At 38.6% G+C, this 18,985-nt stretch overlaps 1 protein-coding gene across 5 annotated transcripts in view; it reads right to left on the bottom strand.

The window, feature by feature from the left end:
- ASAP2 (ArfGAP with SH3 domain, ankyrin repeat and PH domain 2) overlaps positions 1–18,985 on the bottom strand; it is an 88,615-nt gene that overhangs the window by 41,549 nt on the left and 28,081 nt on the right. For all 5 annotated transcript variants that reach the window (XM_035322723.1, XM_035322724.1, XM_035322720.1 and 2 more), the window contains exons 4-5: positions 10,772–10,846; positions 9,689–9,738 (exon numbers count right to left, since the gene is read on the bottom strand). In XM_035322723.1, the coding sequence (XP_035178614.1) occupies positions 9,689–9,738; positions 10,772–10,846 (125 nt within the window). The remainder of the gene's footprint in view (positions 1–9,688; positions 9,739–10,771; positions 10,847–18,985) is intronic.

Raw genomic sequence — 18,985 nt, 5'->3', positions numbered from 1 at the left:
TGAATAGCCAATGTCCACAATGAAACAGAACTTCCCTACAGCATGTTATATAACTATTCACCACATTATTACTAAAGAGTAGCATAATTATATCACCCGTTTAGCCTAGCCTCATATGAAAAATGATACTAATAGAACAAAATACGTGAGGGTATTTACAGAGAAAGACTTCTCTTTTGTCACTCGTACAGCTTAGAAGCAGACAATTCTGAAGAGGGCTTCCTGAGGAAATGCTATCCTGCTTTTGGACGAGAGGAAGCACCACACGGGAATACAGGAAGCGGACGAGAGGCCCAAATAACACACGCACTGTCACACCTCCTCTTGGGCAGTCAAGAGTCTCTCGGATCTCTCCCTGAACAGATGACGTGTCTCAAGTGCTCTCTTAACCTGATGTTAACATTGCCCTAATAGTTTACAGGGAAACATCCTAGATGGTCTGAGGACATCCAGTCAGCAGCCTGTTCTGCACTTCTCAAGAATGAGAAACTATCTCCTCTTACACCTCCAGAAGCAAGGGAAAACTAGAATTAATCCCATTAATCCCACAGCATTCCCACAGGGAAATGTTTTGAAAAACCATTCACAAAGCCCCGTTACTCTCTCACATCACCGGCAGGCCCTTGCAGCATTTCAGCAGCCAGCACATCCAGCCAACGTTACAGTCCTTGGCACATCAAGTTCTCCAGGAAAGGCATGTTCTGAGGGAAGCTCCCCTCCTTTGAAATAAATAATCTGAAAATCTTCATTTGCCTGAATAAAAGCTCAAGTCCAGAATGTTCTATTTTTTAAAAAAAAAAAAATCTATACTGTTACTGACTTACTGTCAGCGTGCCATTTTGTAGCCACAGAAAACCGAATCCGAACAAAAGAATTAAGCAAACTGTGAACAAGGACAATATGACACCACAAAAAAGAGTCACTGAGAATGGCAAATACGCATCTCCTTCCCAGCACACCAGGTGAAACTTTACATTCTGGGATCCTTGATAATTCTAAAAAAGCCAAACCTCAGAGCAAAAATCCAGGATGGTTTCAGTGATCTCAGTTTCCACATTCATCTAACAATGCACGGGGCCAAAGAATTCAATGAAATGTGATTCATGTCTAGTAACTGTCAACTACTAGTGTTTTTATTGTTTATGTAGAACAATAGACATAACCATGCGTACAATTAAGAGCTTATTTACATGTCATAAAGCATTTATAAATGCTAGTTCAACCAGAACACCACTAACTGAAAGAATCACAGAACTGTAGGGGTTGGAAGGGACCTTGAAAGATCATTGGGTCTAACCCCCCAGACAAAGCAGGTTCCTCAGAGCAGGCTGCTCAGGTAGGCGTCGAGACGGGCCTTGAATATCTCCAGAGAAGGAGACTCCACAACCTCCCTGGGCAGCCTGTTCCAGTGCTCCGTCACCGTGAAGAAGTTCTTTTGCATGCTGGTGCGGAACTTTCTGGGCTCTATCTTGCGGCCACTGCCCCTTGTCCTATCCCCACAAACCACTGAGAAGAGGTTAGCTACATCCTTCTGTCTCCCACCCCTCAGATATTCGTACACATTGATAAGATCCCCTCTCAGTCTTCTTTCCTCCAGGCTGAACAGACCCAGGTCTCTCAGCCTGTCCTCATAGGAAAGATGCTCCAGGCCTCGTATCATCTTTGTGGCCCTCCGCTGGACTCTTTCCAAGAGATCCCTTTCTTTTTTGTACCGGGGAGCCCAGAACTGGACACAGTACTCCAAGTGAGGCCTGACGAGTGCAGAGTAGAGGGGGAGGATCACCTCCCTTGACCTGCTGGCCACACTCCTTTTAATGCACGCCAGGATCCCATTAGCCTTCTTGGCCACGAGGGCACACTGCTGGCTCATGGTCAACTCCCAAAGAGTCAAACAATAAGCACAATATTATAGCATGAATTGTTTTCAGAAATTGAATTCCTTTTCAAGAATAAGCTAGACTCTGGTGGAAAGACTATTCTTTAAAGGATAAGCATACTCTCTAAAGGCGTAAGGTAGTTAAACCAAGAATAAAGCATACCAACATCCACCATATATTTCAGGGAAACAAGACATCCTTGAAGCCATTTGCAGGAGCTTCACTTGCATTTTTGTAGCAACTACAAGTTTCCACAAAGTAAATGGCAAGACAGATCTGGAAACAAACTCAGAGGTGAAGTACCAGCTAACAGGCAGCACTTGGGAGGATGAGGACTTTGCAAATGGTTCCATGGCTTCATCAACTTCAGCGATTATTTAAAACAACAACAAAAAAACAACAAACTAAACTCTTGGCAACAAGTGCAGAGGTACAGAATGGTGTATTTCATGTTTCCATTTCCTTTTTGCTTGTGCTTTTGGTCTCCAACTACCTTTTCAGCTCTGTAATCCAGAATTTAACCTGTTTTGTTGTTTTACAGTACCATGCCATTTCCTCTCCGATCCTGTTTCTAGGGAAACGAAACCACGTAAGGCAGCGCCGCATGCAAACCTTCTGGGTGCTAAGGTTTAGATGTGTTTCCTATCAAATTGCAAGGGGCAAGTCCGGGTCTGGCAGCATCAAGTGGCACTGCACTGTGACATTAACCAAATCCTTCTGGCAAAGACATTTCTACGATGTACCACAGTGGGATTTCCAAATATTACAGCATGTTCAGGTTTTTCAGGTAAATCAATTAAGCAAAATAAATAAAAAAATAGGGGAAAGTCTAAGAAAATCTCCTAGGAGTAATAAGAAAGAAGCATTTTGTAAACTTGCTGTTCTTGAAGCTCTTGCTGCACATACTGCAAAGATGGACTTTGCTGACTAACATTAAAATCTGAGCATCCTTCAGCCAATTTACAACACAGCTGCACATGACTAATATACAATGAGCTCTGATGGGGGTAACAGACAAGTACAGATGAAACACTGGATGAAGAATTCTAACAACAAAAAAAGTAGAAGAGATTAAAAAAAATAAGTGGCCTTGCCCATTCAAGTTTCCCTATATGACAATCTGTAACACTCCAACTTGAGGAGCAACTGTTTTTCAGTATAAATTTTCATTTCAAATAAGTCATTTGTGCCCTACATATCATGATATAAACAAACATCAAAGTAGGCTTTTTTCTTTGCTTTTCCTTTTTAATAAATAAAAAATAAATCTTTCAGAAGGACGTGACCTGTTACTGTTTAACACGCCTAAGGCTGGCATTTATTTTCCATCAGTGAGCAAGGGTAAACACCTGAAACGCCCTGCATAGACACAGCAGCAGCAAGCTGGCTGGGCAGGAGCTCTGTCTCTCTTCCTCTCCCTCCCCATGCAGCAGCAGTAAGCCAGGCTGAGTCTGGGTACACCGGTGAGAAGGTGCAGAACAACAGCAAGACCACTTGGAAAGCTCAGGGGGTGTGCTTTTGAAAACAGAGTGCTTCCAAGGGCTATTTTGTTTCACAGAATAGCATTACACGTTTTCCCTCCAAGTATCTTTTCTTCACCTTGTCTTCCTTTTCAGCCTGACTCTGCAGCTTCAGCCCTGGCAGTCTGGTCTTGCAGTGGGAGAGCCTCCAACTGATTTTATCCTACTGCCTGGCAAGGCTGACAGCAAAGCACCACCTACCATCTCTCCTACCACCCAAGTCCTGAAAAGAGAAATAAGTCATCTCCAGCTTTTCTCTTTCACTCATCCTGCTCTGTGAGGTGGGGAGGAGAGGGCAGAATGAGAAAAACGCGTACAAATTGTTCCAGTATTTCATCCATTATATACGGAAATCCATACAAAGCTTTTGTCATTTAATTTGAAAGTATTCTCTTTCTAAATAAAAAATATTTAATATGAAATCCCAGGCTCAAAGCAGTATATAAAAGCAACCTCACTTAGTACCTGCAGTCTACTGTTTTCAAGATCATTTGTCCTCCAATTTGCCTCGTGTACATGCTTCAAATGAAAACGTGGCAGAAGTTATCAGTGATCTACTGAGTCACAGTAGAGACCTCAAGAACTAATTTGAGAGCAGCTTGTGGAATTTTTGAATATAATTTTTAAATGCTGGTTAAAAAATGATTTTAACAAACTGGAAATATCATCACTTAATAACACATAGCTATGCAGACACCTTTACTGAAGACTGTTATAAGAACTTGTTCTTTCTCCTATTGACTTCAGATGGTTCAGAAGCAAATCATTTATGATGGCTATATCTAGAAACACGTGCTTGCATTCCTGCACAGTGATGTAATGCACTTCAGACTACTGCCTTGATCTCATAATCCCATAAGCACATTCAAACAACTTGTTTTATTCACTCAAGTGTGCATAACAGACTCCATGCCCAGCTTCCAAAAGGGGAATGGCAAAGGAGGAAAGGGAGCCAGCCAGACTTACCAAGAAAAGCTTGTTAGTTTTCATTAAGTTTTTATTTTTCATAGCATTAGCAGAGCGCTTATTAAACTTCTGAAGATCATATATATTCACAGGCCTAAAAATAAAGTCATGTTTGTTTGTTTGTTTTAAAAAAAAAGATTAACATTTTTTCTTTTCAGGAAAGACAGGTTTGTTTCTGGAATACAGACATTGCCATACAGCTGAAAAAGGCATAAATAATATGCTTCAGTAAGTTTCTGGTTCTGTCTCCTGTACAAATACGATACAATACCTACCTCGAACTCTACCACAACAGGACTGATCAAATTGAAGAATGTGGGTGAAACCTGGCTCCCTGCCTTGCTGGGTACGGTCTGCCTGCTGGAAGCATGAGCAGTTGTTATGACGTACGCTCCTTCCCCATATGCTCCCCCGGCGTGTCTGCCATTAGTGTTTAAGTACATGGGGGAAAGCAACTGCCTCATCACAAAGAGAGCCCCGTCTGCACCAGTTCCAGTCAAAGACACAGACAGACTAATCCCACTGCTGTCCCACAGGGGAAGACAGCGTTTTCCTGCTCACACGGGCAAAACAGAGTCTAACTGAGGTCTAAGCGAAAAACACTGCTTTTTGAACTAACTTTAAAACCATTTAAAAATCTAGCATGCTAATGGCAGATGGTGAGGGAAGATGAGTTATTCATGAATGTCACCTCAGGATATTCCCAATTTTTGATTAAGGTACGTTGGCATAAAGCTATGAGTGACTTGCTCCTCTTACTCCCTTATTTAAGAACAATTCCAAAGTACAAAACCTTCCTCAGTTATGTCAGCTAAGGTGATCTTGAGGAAAATACTACGAGGACTTAGGTATCTACAGGAAGATAATAATAATAATCAACATTGATGGATGGTCATCCAAGAGTTTAAGAATGGATCTTAACATTACTCTCCCAAACAAGACAAGATATATAAATATTTTTAAACACATAATTTCATACAGAGCTTGAAGAAGCAGTTCAGAAATTGTTACGGGAAAGAAAGAAAGAAAAGCAATTTTGAATTAACTGATTTTCTTTTCAAATAAGCCAAAATTTTATTATTTGTATTAACACCTGCTGTGTCATCAAAAACGTGCAAGTGAGATGAGATACTGAGGCAAATAAGCTGTCTTTATAAGGAAGAATCTGAAGTATTCTGCTTATCAAGCTGATGAATTGGACAAGAATCTCTTTATCATGGCAGAAATCAGGGCGAAGTCATCATCACTTCTCCACAGACTACGAAAATACCACTGTTATTTGTTGTTTAGCTTCGCAGGCCTGTACTTGTGACTTGGAAATGAAGACCAATGGTATGATTTTAAGCATATGGTAAAGAGCGTTAGGCAGACAAAACCAAAAAGCTGCCTAGAAGCCTTGTGACCCAAAGGGAAAAGAGAAAAAAAAAAAAAAAAAAAAAGAGATATTCAACAGAAGTATCATTGCAAAAGCTAGCTAACTAAGCATAATCCTAGTACTGGCTTTAGGCACAGTCCAAACCAGGAGTTGTCCAACAGACTGATGAAGACTGAGCAAACCTGCAGCTATCAACACCAACATCCACCATGCCACTCCGGCTGCATAAGCTGTAGGTCACTGAGGTTCGTCCTCGGCCTTTTTTTTTTTTTTTTTTTTTTTTTTTGAGGCAGAGGCTGTGTGGATACTACTAAAAGAATTCAACACATGATTAAGAATCTTGAAACAACTCTGCATTCCCTCACTGCTACAGATGACCGAAATGCACAGATACAAGGAAGTTCAGATCCATTAGGAACAGCCACAGAATCAAAACAGTCATTATCTCTAGAAACCTCAGTGGCATACATAATAGCAACTCCAGCAAACCAGAAAAACTTCATGGTTTTCCTATGTCCAAAACTTAGTAGATGATAAAGCTGACCTCAACAAGTTCAGGCTCAAATTAACATTCTCACCCGAGCTTCAAAATCACATCATTAAACTTGCAGCTTGGGTTTTGTAAAGGCCAAGGCTCGATAATGATAGCTAGTAACATCTCAACTTGTCTGGAAATTTATCTTTCACATGAGATAGTTTGACAAATCCCACAGTCCTCCTGCAGGGGCAAGGGTGTCATGTCAGCGAAGATCTGTTCTGAATTTAGTTCAACGAAACTAGAGAAAATTGGTCTTCTCCTTGGTAGAAGCAAGGCAGATTGCACTGAAAAAAATATGTCTAGACTGCCAAACTTAAGCCCCAAAAAGCTCTTGCAAAACAACAACCAAAAAAAAAAGTCACACAAAACCTTTGAAGAATTTGCCTGTAAATGGCATTCCCAGGCTCCCTATCCCAAGCCTCAAGCAGATGATCCTTTGGTCTTGATCAAAGTGAAGGAGTCCAACAGGCTAGACAAACAGCTTTAAACTCCAGAATACTGATGTGGAGCTTTCATCTAACTGCTTAAAAAGCTAGCAGTTAAAAACACAGCAACTGTACCAAGCCACCACCCAGAAGTATCAGAGAAAATGGTAATGGATCTCAAAGAATTTCCTGGTGAACATGTGCTGCTTTCAGGTTTTGGGTGCTGAATAAACTGTGACATAAGTAGTTTAGAAATAAGCATTGTGAAGAAAATGTGTTTCATTTGTTAAAGAATCTCACAAAAACTAGAGAGGTAACTTGGAAAGAAGTATCACCTTACAGCAGAGGAAAGAACCGGTCTGGGATCAAAAATGAAGTGTCTTGTTTCAAAGCAAAGTTAGAATGCAGAGCTTTTACAAGACAGTTGCTTAAAAGGAAAAAAATACTAAAAATAATCTCAAGATCTCATACCAGCAGCATTGGATTCAGTCCCACAGAGAAAATAAATACAATGCCAACACTGCATTTTCAGGTGCTGAATGTAGCAATGTACACAAAAGATTTTTTCCAGGTATCTACTGTCCTTGAACTCAAATGAGATTTCCCAGATTCACAGATTCAAGTACATTTCCTACGGACATTTTAATTCCTCAAGTACTTAAGTTTTTTCTTGAAAAAGGAAAATATTTCTAGGGCGTGCAACTCTGAAACAGATCACCTGCTACTATAAGCAAACTGAGGATCAAAGTACAAACCCTTACATCACTGGAACATGCTCACCCTCGTGAATATTCTATGAGAAATTCTAAAAACATCCGAGGTCTTGGTCCACTAGGAACAGAGGGTTCTTGGTGTGTGCCCCAGCAGCTTGCACATGTAGTTATTTTCAATTCTGCACATAAGCTTTGTGGGACATCGCTATGAATGAGTTATACATAATTAAAGAAGCTTTCAGATCCAGTAATCAAGCACAGGTAGACAATATCAGGCTAAATTACAAGGGTGTTCTTTACAGCCCATCCTCAGAGATAAACTATTGACATGGGCAACAGTTAGAAATCTTAATTACTTCAAAAGCTGAAAATTGGCATGGCACCAAACAGGATCATTTACTCAACTTAAGAACAAAAAGCACTGGAACCATCACGATCTTGACACAGTTACAGTCTTCCAAGGATTCACGCTGGAGGTTTACGTTAACATTTCAGAGTATCTTGTTATAAAAGCCCAGCTATAGACAGGCACTTTCACCAACGTAACACCACTAAGGTCCTCCTCAAAAATCAAGCCTGGAAAGCAGTAATTATACCATTTTCATTGTTATTCACAAAAGGAATAATGAGATTTATCTAACTTGCTTAACTTGTTGCTTTTGTGAATAAACACCCTACAAGAACCACTTCTGAAGGATGTCTGCATATGACTTCAGACGGGCCAGCTCAGTAGGCACCAGGGAATCATTACTTTTTGTGTGACTGCAAAAAGAAAAAAAAAATGGTGCTAGATTCTCAGCCAACCTAGGCAGCCAGGGATCTACGTGATTCTTCTGGACCTTTATCATCAGAAATGGTCTGACATGTGTGGAGTTGATGACCTCAGAAGATCAAGGATTCTGGCTGGATAACTGACAAAGCTCAGTGGATAGTCGCAACCCAGGTAATATTGGAGTAAGGACTAAAACCCACTATGAAATTCTACTTCAGAGACTACCAGCTGCGCTGATACAATTGACTTGTCCAACCCAGGAACTGTAACTACTCCTGAGAAAGGGCACCAAGCCATTCGAAGATATATGAGGTACCAAAATTAATTGTTTGATCTTAGGTATCAAGCTTTGTTGACTTATTTGACTCATTTAGTTGGATATAAAATTCTGGATATAAACTTGTGTTAAATCTGATGCTTTGGCTGTTTAAACTGTGCATCATGCACCTTCAACAAGTGGCTTATAGTAAAATTCGGCTAGACACACAACGTTGATGAGAGGTGTATATTTATCCACTTCTAGTGTGCAGAACACCTGCTGAGAGCATCCAAACTTGTCAGGAAACGCAGAAAACATTCATATCTTTAAATAAACGTCACTAAATACATGTAGTACAGTAAGGTTCCTGGTACGGGACTGATCTGGAATCGTGTACTGTTTTGGAGCCATATGAGTAAACAAACTTACTCCCACACCATCCTCACGACTTTGTTGGTAAGTGCCAAAGGCTCAGCAGCCACTAAGGTCTTCCTATAGACCTCAGCATTAGACACAAGTCTCATAAGACCTGCTAGAGCCAGAGGCATTACATATGGTTTACATGTTCTTTTTTTTTTTTTTTTTTTTTTTTAAGACTTTTGAAAAGACATGGACATTTCTTCTGTGCTCTTCTGACTAAAGAAACTTGCTAACTACAGTAAATCAGTTCACAAAAAGGAGGAGAAAAATAACAACAACAAATCCTTAAAATGACAACAAGAAGTACAATTACATTGCTATACTTTTGGTAGTTGAACATAGAAACACAGGGTGGATAACTTCTCCTTTTTAGTGTTCTCCAAAAGTAGAGGAAGACCAAAAAGGAAGTGGACTTCTACATGTAGTAGATTCAGAGCACTAATAAGGACACTATTAAAAAAAATAATAATAACCTTTCCCGGTTGAAATAGAAGTTCCCCAACTTAAGTAGAAGAACATGTAGCGGGAGATTATGCTGATTACTTGGAACTTCATTAAGCAAACAGTTCTACCAGAGACATTAACTCTAATGGCATTAAACAAATATATATATATATATTACTCATGAGGTAAGGTGTTTATTACAGAACTTGAAATGGTTGTGTTTATGCACTACAGCTTTTTTTTTTTTTTTTTTTTTTAATCCAAATAAAAAATCTTCCCAGCCAAGAAACCTTAATTCTAAATAACCTTAATTCTAAATAACGGACTTCCTAGATTTCCATTATACTTCCCCTCTATATAAAGTTTAGAAGATACATACACTTTTGTTTCATAGTCCTTCCAAGCTTTATCAAAGGGTTTTTTCAGGTCCTGTCAAAACCAAAGAGAAATAAGAATGCAGCTACTTATTTACATGACAAATGCTGTAGATTTAACTATGAATCTTTGCCTTTTGCAGTGCCTGCTAGAACAAGGAATTTTGCTTGTTCCTGCACAACTCACCTAAGGACAGTGTAAAAGAAATCCTGCACGTAGGATTAATACATTCAGATTTTTAAAAGCACTTCTAGGAGTTCATGTGAGGAGTTCATCTTTCAACAATTATGGCATTAATTAAAGCAACATTTGATTATTTTCACAAAGCAGGGGCATGAGGCAACACTGTATGAAGTGCACATATTTTGAGACAGAAAAACAGAAGAACAAGAGGAGCAAAATGTGGTAACTAACACAAAGGTCATAAGCATATCTTAATAAATAATCTTTTCATTCTCCAGTAGCTTACAAAGGCCATTTTTAGTCTGTGTGCATTTTCGTTCTTCCTTCAATGTCTTAGAACAATAGCTGCCAGTTGCTTCCTGTTTGTTCAGTAGTAAATGAAGCGTAAGCCAAATACGTTTGTTGGCTATAGGCTTTGAAATGTATTATAAACATATCATCGTTTCAGTTCTAAGTTATTATTTCAAATAGGAAATATCCTCAGGGCACAAGTAGGTTTAATCTTTGGTAAGAAAAATGCCATGCTCATTCAGCATAACACACATTTCTTCAAATCTGTAAAGTTCCAGGTATGTTTAGAATGCTAAGGAAATATATTAATGAAAATCCTTTGAAGCACTATCCCCCTTCAACTAAGTAAGCATCTGTAAATTAATAGTTCTTACACCTTTTTCTCTGCTTATCTTCTGTATCTCATAACTGCTTTTAAAGCCTCCAAATGTTTTGTATAAGTACTCATAACAGCACACTGTATGTGAAACCACAGATAGAAGGGATGACTCAATAATAAAAATGTATTCTCTTGTTTATTAAGCTAAAAAGATTAAAATAAAATAAATATATTAGCTAAATGCATTTATCATATGAACGATAATTTTATACATAAATAAGAATATAAGCATACCCCTTTTACTCCTTTCAGATCTCCCTTCAGCAAGCTGTCCAACGGAAAAGTGATTATGTTGTTCATATTCTGAATCTGTATACAAGAAAAATACAGCAAAAGATTTTAATATATTTTAATTCAGAACGTGTGTTGCCTCAGTTCACGTTTCAAAAAATTTCAGTAAAAAAAAACTTACATATTATTTTCCAAACAATACTTTTTTGAAGACACTTATCAGTACAAGCAGTAATCAAACATGGAGGCACCACCAGTTAATTAAACTTACTCTGCAAACACTACAACCCAAGCCAGCAGGAAACCAGCAAAACTGCTGCTGATGGGAATACCTCATCCAACAGTGACTGCAAAATAAGACCACTATTTTTAACATTGCCTGACTTCATCATTTAAATCATATCAAAACAATTACACCATTTTTCTGCATTTAAGTCTTAGTTCATGAGTACGTTTTAAATCAATCTTGTTTATTTTGCAGTCTCTTCAGGCCCATTCCATAAAATATATCTGCTACTCTCACACAACATGGTATCTTATTCTGACATGAGTTAAGACAAAGAACTCTGGCCTTTAAAATGCCACTATTTAAATATTTTGCATGTATTCTTGGAAGGTAATATATTTACAATTTATCTATCAGTACTAAACTTTCAAATAAATTTTATGAGGTTTTGTGTAAGCAAGTAATTCAAGAGCAAACAAGTAATCCAAGATGAAAAAATAAAATCTTAAAGAAAAAATAATAAAAAAGTCATGGCTGTAGATAGAGTACCTGTACCATAATATTTTGATAAGGGCAAAGACTGAAGAAAAACAGTATGAATAATACAATAAGTAGCACACCAGGAAAACAAACACTTCATTTCCAATCCTTTATGATTCAAGGACAACGTTCAAGGTCTGGGTCATAATAGCTAGGCACAGAGTTTAAGCTGTAACAACCTGAACAGACTGCACTGAAGAGTAATAGACAAGAGTATTTTAGAATCGCATGATGGAAAGAAAATCTGATTAACTTTTGCAGCAGTGTGGTGACAGTTGCCTTGGGGTGGGTTTCTATTTGTGTTGTTGCTACTACCTTTTTTTTTTTTTTTTTTTTTTTTTAAATGTGACTTTTTTCAAGAAGGAATATCAGTACTCCCATTTAGCATAACCCAGCCAGAGAAGGAACGGCACTAACGGGAACTTCAAAAAAAAAATCTTGCCAATTGTGACACTTCAGCCTCCCCAAAATGGCAAAATACAGAGGATATTTATCAGCCTACAGTTATGTGGTGCCCTCACTAGAACAAACCCCTAAGCATGACGGTCAGTGGTCCTCATGCCCAGTGATGCTCAAGAACTATTAAAAACATACAAACAAACATGCAAATCCCCACCCTTTCTCCTCAAAGATACTACTTTACTATATTTGCTTGAAATTTCAGCCAGCAACCAAAGAGAAAAAGAAGATACATAAATTTTAAAGCTTAAAAGAATAAAGAAGATTGAAGAAATAAAGAAAAGCTGGTTTATTAAGTCACTCCAATAAATCCCATTTCCCCTCCTCCACCCCACTTCCCTTTCTCTAAGAAAGAGCTGCAGGACTCAACCACAGCCTTTTACAATCAGCAAGTTAAATTCAAACTCTTTGCGTTTGTTTTTAAAGTAATTCCTATAAAAACTGAATGAGTAACATCTACACGTGCTTAGCGGGCAGGGCTGGAAACCATGCCCTTCGTAAGTTCTTAACAGCTCTACAACATCCACACACCAACATAATAATAACGACATAATGTCCAAAGTTAATAAAATCGGATGTTATAGATCTAAGATAAGTGAAGCAGCTTAAATCACCCCCAAATTAGGTAAAACACAAAAACTTCTAGAAGAAGCTAGATGAAACACACACACCCCTACAGACATGGATATCCAAAGCAGCTATCAAAGAGGAGAAGCAGAAGTTTCATTTATGTTCTCGTCCTGTGCAAGATTTTTTGCTGTGTTATTCTACTTCATCGCTATGATGTAGTCAAAAGGTCTAACGTAAAGCTAATGCCTTCACAGCCTCCCTTTAATTATTCTTCAAGTGCACAGAATCAGGCAGAAAGCAGGAGTAAGGCATTCCTCAGCAGCAGTCTCAAGATGAGGGTTTTTTCCTTAAGTCAGAAAAAGAGCAGACCCTCACCTATTAGGTGAGACATTCACAGAAACATCAACCAGCCTTCAAAACAGCTCTGGATGTTTCCTAGAGATTTAGTTCATGGGGCATGAATGCATGCTCCTAGATACAGTGCTCCAGAAGCCACTATAAAAAAAGACAAAGAGCAAAAAAACATTATTTTAAGAAGTATGGAGACTGCTTGCCCATTCAAATGAACTCCTCCTGTGTGCTACTACCTGTATGTTGTTATCAGTCCAGCGCATTCCCTGTGCTCCTGCTTTCCTTGCACCAAATGTAAACATACATAATGCATGACCTTGTCATTATTAGCCTAGTTAGATGAATCATACTTGTTCGTATTTATAAATCAGCAAGCAGGATGCAGAAGAACCATCTTACATTTTTCCTTCTTTCCTGAGAAGCTTAAGCTGAACTATATAAAAATATAGACTCATTTTTGGCACACAGGGAAGCACTAATACACTGCAGCTCCTTCTCTGTGTACACACAGAGAGCTAAATGTATACAGCTGCTTCCATTGATTATTTATGTTTCAAAATATTTTTTAAAAAGAGACAAGAGGTTTTGCAAAGGCGCAGGAAAGCTTCAGAGAAATTAAAGCCATCCTGTGTCAGAGGAACACTGCAAGTTCCACGTGTTGTCTTCTCTCTTGAGAGAGAGAAGAAAGAAATAGTTGACCTGGTTTCCACTTCCAACACTGCCGCTTTGGCAGACTCGCCGCTTTCCTCTGACAGTTTCCAACGAGATAAGATGACAGAGACGGGATAATAAATTAAAACTTCATAACTTGGAGAAAGCTCAGAGGAGGAGGAGGAGGAGAAATGGCAGGAGGGAGAATGCAAAAATAAACAAACCCGCAGCTGCCAGGAGTGATGGCAGAGGCAACAGACAGGCCAATGTTTGCAAAGCGGAAAGAAGTTTTTCAAGTAGTTTAAGAGCCTATGGCCAAACACCGGAGTTGTTCGTGTGCCAGCACTATTTATTTTAATGAGTTTTTTTCAGCATAGCTCTGGAGCCTTCAGTCCTTCAGTAGGTTTTGTTGTTTTCTAAATCCAAACCAGAAGGGAAAAAAAAAAAAAGAAAAAAAAAAAAAGGAAAGTTTTTCACTGCTTCAGAAGTTTAGAAGTTAAATGCTTTTCTTAACACAGAGTGGATCTTTGGGCATTTTCAATCAAACTAAAATTCAGACACTTGTAGGCCATCCAATACAACTCCCATCACGTTACTAAATTCTAGATGCCTCCCTTGTATTCAGAACGGGCTCCTCAAGCACTGCCTTGTGTGTTTTTAAGTGATGGTAGGACTGCGTGTTCATAGGTAAAAAACTATTGTTGTTGATAGTAAAAACTATTGTTTTTATTTTGGGCAAGTACTATTGCACTGAATACTTTCCACTAGTTTTCCCAGCGATGTGTGCTTTAGGGGGACAGGGCCATCAACACGAGCATGGAGGGAGTGAAAACCCAAACAGACACTAGAGATGAGATGAAGTTTGTTTGTCTGAACTTTGAGCTTTTGGCATCTAACCACAAGACTTCAGTAAATCATGTAACAAAAATTTTCAAATTTTTGCAGCACAAACTTTTAACTTCATACTATACCACACTCCCACGCATGGTGCTGCTGCCACACAGCACTTGCAAACAACCACTGTGCCACCAATAATACACAAGCCACACATTGGGACCTTCTCCATTAGGAAATGCAAACATTAAATGACAGGAAATACATATTTTAAATATATTCTTAAAAGCAAAAAGCGTAGAAAAGGAAGAAGAGACTTGAGGTTATTCCAGCCCATCTTCCTTGCCAAAGGAGAATTCCCAACTGCACACTTTCTAACCTAGGTTAAAACATCTTCCGCTCCTTTCTACGGGCCACTTCATCTAATATTTTTCACAGGGAGATCCCATTTACATGCAATTTATTAAGTTCTCCTTCTGCAAGCACGCAGCTATCTTTGAGCCAAAACATACACTACAACTCTTCCATGCTTCTTCATAAATCAACCTCTTCGAGCCCTGATCATTTTTTGTTACTGTCCTCTGAGTTTCTTCCAGTTGGATCAATACTTTTTTGGCAAAGAAATAAAGATAAGGTTCCAGACGGAGCTGAACCCATGCCACGTAGAGGAGGAATTATTACTCCTTGCTTTTCCTAGCACCTACAACAAAAATGCCTGTTGCAATGACTGTACTTTCATATCTCACTGCAAGAGCAAGCTTTAACATCTGTTTCATGATCTACATTAATTTTACATTACTTTCTGATCATTTCAATCTTTTTAGACCTTTAGATAATTCTGTCTTCAGTAGCTCCTAAAGATAATTTTTAAAAAGACTGAAAATGGAGATCAATCCTCACATTTCCATATTTTTCTTGACCCACCCTCCATAATTTAGAATATTACTTTGTAAATTCTTCTCTTAATATTTTGGAAAGATGTCTGTAAATCAAACAGTACTCTTCTTCCCCCCCCCCCCCCCCCCCCCCCCACTATTAAGCCAATCTTTCCTAAAGAGCATCAACGAAAAAAAAAAAACAAAAGCAAGACAACCTAAATCACAGAATCTCTGAATGGTTTGGGTTGGAAGGGACCTTAAAGGTCATCTAATTCCAACCCCCTACCATTGGAATTTCTTCCTTATATCTATTCTAAATCTATACTTTTTAGTTTCAAACCATTACCCCTTGTCCTATTGCTCCATCCCCTGACAGAGTCCCTCCCCATCTTTCCTCTAGGCCCCCTTCAGGTACTGGAAGGCCCCTGTAAGGTCTCCCTGGAGCCTTCTCTTCTCCAGGCTGAACAACCCCAGCTCCCTCAGTCTGTCCTCAGAGAAGAGGGGCTCCAGCCCCATGATCATCCTCATGGCCCTCACCTGGACTCATTCCAACAGTCCATGTCCTCCTTGTACTGGGGTCCCCAGAGCTGAACCCAGTACAGTCAGGTAGGGTCTCACAAGAGCAGAGGGGGAGAATCACCTCCCTCTCCCTGCTGGTTACGCTGCTTTTGAGGCAGCCCAGGGTACAGAGTGCACACTTCTGGTTCCTGTTGAGCTTCTCATCAACCAACACCCCCAAATCCTTCTCCTTAGGGCTGCCCTCAGTCCTTTCTCCGCCCAGCCTGTATTTGGGTTGCGGCAGTCACAAGTCCATGTGCAGGTCCTTGCACCTGGCCGTGCTGAACCTCATGAGGTTCACACAAGCCCACCTCTCAGGCCTGTCCAGGTGCCTCTGGATGCCATCCCTTCCCTCCTGCTTGCTGACCACACCACACAGCTTGGTGTCACCAGCAAACTTGCTGAGGGGGCACTCGATATCCATGTCACCACAAAGATATTCCCCATGCTACATGCATTTCCATAGAGGCATATAATTTGGGCCACTGATGAAGCTGACTTACTGGCTGGAATTCATTCATGCTGCTCTTTAATCATCAATCTTCAATCATTAATCTTCACACATAATACCCCCAAAAACTCATATGTATGTATCTATAGCTTGTTTTACGTACTTAACTAAAATGCATCCTTCTAAACAAAATACACTTGTGAAGGTTCAGATGCCAAATATATTTTTAAAACCTTGTTCTGACCTATTATGCCAGAGAGAAATATCAGGGCATAAAATTCTGTAAGTTCATTATATAGTAAAGAAAAGATATTTCCTTCAGTTTTCTTATTGGCTACCTTTTGCATTTAATCAAGTCTCCTTTCTTCTTACAGTTAAAAAATGAAGTTAAATAGGAGCATATGGTCAAAAAAACAAACAAACAAAAAACGCTATCCATGTTTTTCCATTTCTCCTGACTAAAAATCCAAGAACCATTAATAGAAAAACTTTTCACATGCAATCTCTTCCTTCCTACTACACAGTGGAGAAAGCCGATTCCAGTCTTCTCAATTCACCATGTTTCATTAGCTTTAAATTTAAATGAAAAAGAAAGGACAGGAACATGTAGAACAACAACAAATACACAAAATGGCATTAGTTAAATAGCCACTTCATTTTCACAAATCAAATCTCTCTTCAGGGAGTGCTGACAAAGACAACAAGAAATTACAGATTTTATTTCCTCCTTGTTGAACAGTCTAAGAATGGGATTAAAGGAAAAAAATATTTATGTTGTGTAGCGTTTCTCATAATAAAGACTCACACCTTTATCACTTGGCACTGAATTTATTAGGAAGACAGAGTAACTCACACTATAAGCGAGGGCCATACAAACCTAACCTACCTGGGAACTGCCAGTGCAACCATTCTGTCAAGAATTAGCATCCCAGGTTACCATCAGTAAGAAAAATTTCCAAGAAGCAATATTGTATGTGCCACAAAAAGTACTGTGCTAGCTCTAAAAATGTCTCCTTTACTTGTTTTTCACTACCAAAAAAAGACTTTTTAATTGATCAAACTGAAAAAGATTTCTAATCCAGAGGAAGTTCAAAGACCACGTATAGCTTGGTATGGGAGCTATGTCTAGAAAAAAAAATGCAGAGTTTATCATAACTGATCAAAGCAATGTGTTAGGTTAAAGTGAGTAGTTACAAGGGCCTGATATGCAATAAACATCAATTTATTTCTTCTCTTGAAGAAGTTCTATAAATCATTTCAAATTTGAAGAACCATAGTTCTTCAAAAAAGAAGTACAGCAAAACACATATAAAAACCCCAAACAATTCCAAGACCTGAACTTTAATTTAAATAGTTTATAGTTGAATAATTTGATTGCAAGAAAAAAAAAAACTTTCAGATTTTAATGAAATATTTTAAAACATTAATGTTGTGGTAAGTCCCAGAACACATCAAAGTATTTTGAGAAACCTTTAAAAATACTAGAGAAAAGAAGACCTAAAAAACTACGCTGAAGTAGAAGAACTTTATTTTTCCTTTACCTTCGTGATGACAAGTTTAAAAGAACATCTTTCTGCAGAAGCACGTCAGAGCTCCAGCTCTAAATGCCACCCAGACCAAGAGCTGACAGAACACATCAGCTTCCAGAAATAAAATCAAAATATATGACAAAGCAAAACTTGACAGTAGCGCTTAAGCTTTGCCAGTGTTAATAGCTTTGGCATCTCTTCCAGTCTGAACATGTCCTCTCACTTCCCTGCACATTCCCCACTCGTTTCAGCTGAAGTCTTCTGTGAAAATTCAGTATCCTATGAAATTTCAGGGAGAGGTCCATTCAAAACAATACCTTTCATACTGTGGTATTTTGTTTTTTAAACCGGAGGCTGTATATCACAAGCTATGTTTCTGATGGAACTGTTTACAACCAAAATGTGTTGGGTGCTATAAGGAAAGACTGGAGAAGAAGGATGTTTTTACTGCCAACACGCTTAAGGCATTAGAGTTGGATACTTCACAACACTGTGAGAAAGCATGCGGCTTGTTTCACATATGGCTACAATTATTAAAAAAAAAATCCAAATTATTTCCAACAACTAGCTAGGACTTTTTATGCTAGTCAATACCCTTGTAATCTCTTGGAAAATTAGACCTACATCAGTCAACTTTTGAACAGATATTTGAAGCGACCAGAGCAACAAACAACTCATTCCAGTGGTATTAATTTCTCATATGCAAAGTTACAGAAATCAATAATTTTGTTTTAGAATTCCTTCCTAATTTTGTAAATCCCGTTTATAACTATGGTATTTTTGAGCAACAATTAAAGTTCTGTCTTCTGTCTTTATACATACACATACATATACACACACACATATATTTATTTTCAGAGGGAATTCTTCCTAAAAAAAAAAAAGACACCAGGTTCAAAGTCCATTATGTTCCTCTATTTCTTCAGTTTTCTCTTTCAGTTTGTTTCCAGAAGAAAACAAAAAACTTCAAATCTTGACAATATGAAGCACATTAGGGAAGAGCAGAACTTTACAGAGACCTATCCTTCACCGGACATATCTTTTTAAGAGTGAAGATGCCTATGTTAAGTGTTAAGAAAACCAAAAATTACATCCTGTATATGTGAAACTATTACACACTTTAAAAATAGAGAAAATCAGAGCCACAAATTGAGGAAAAACTGAAGACTT

Source organism: Oxyura jamaicensis, chromosome 3 (genome assembly GCF_011077185.1).
Source record: "Oxyura jamaicensis isolate SHBP4307 breed ruddy duck chromosome 3, BPBGC_Ojam_1.0, whole genome shotgun sequence".
Taxonomy (NCBI): Eukaryota; Metazoa; Chordata; class Aves; order Anseriformes; family Anatidae; genus Oxyura; species Oxyura jamaicensis.
The sequence above is the reverse complement of the archived record's forward strand: the minus strand, read 5'-3'. Positions and strand labels throughout refer to the sequence as shown.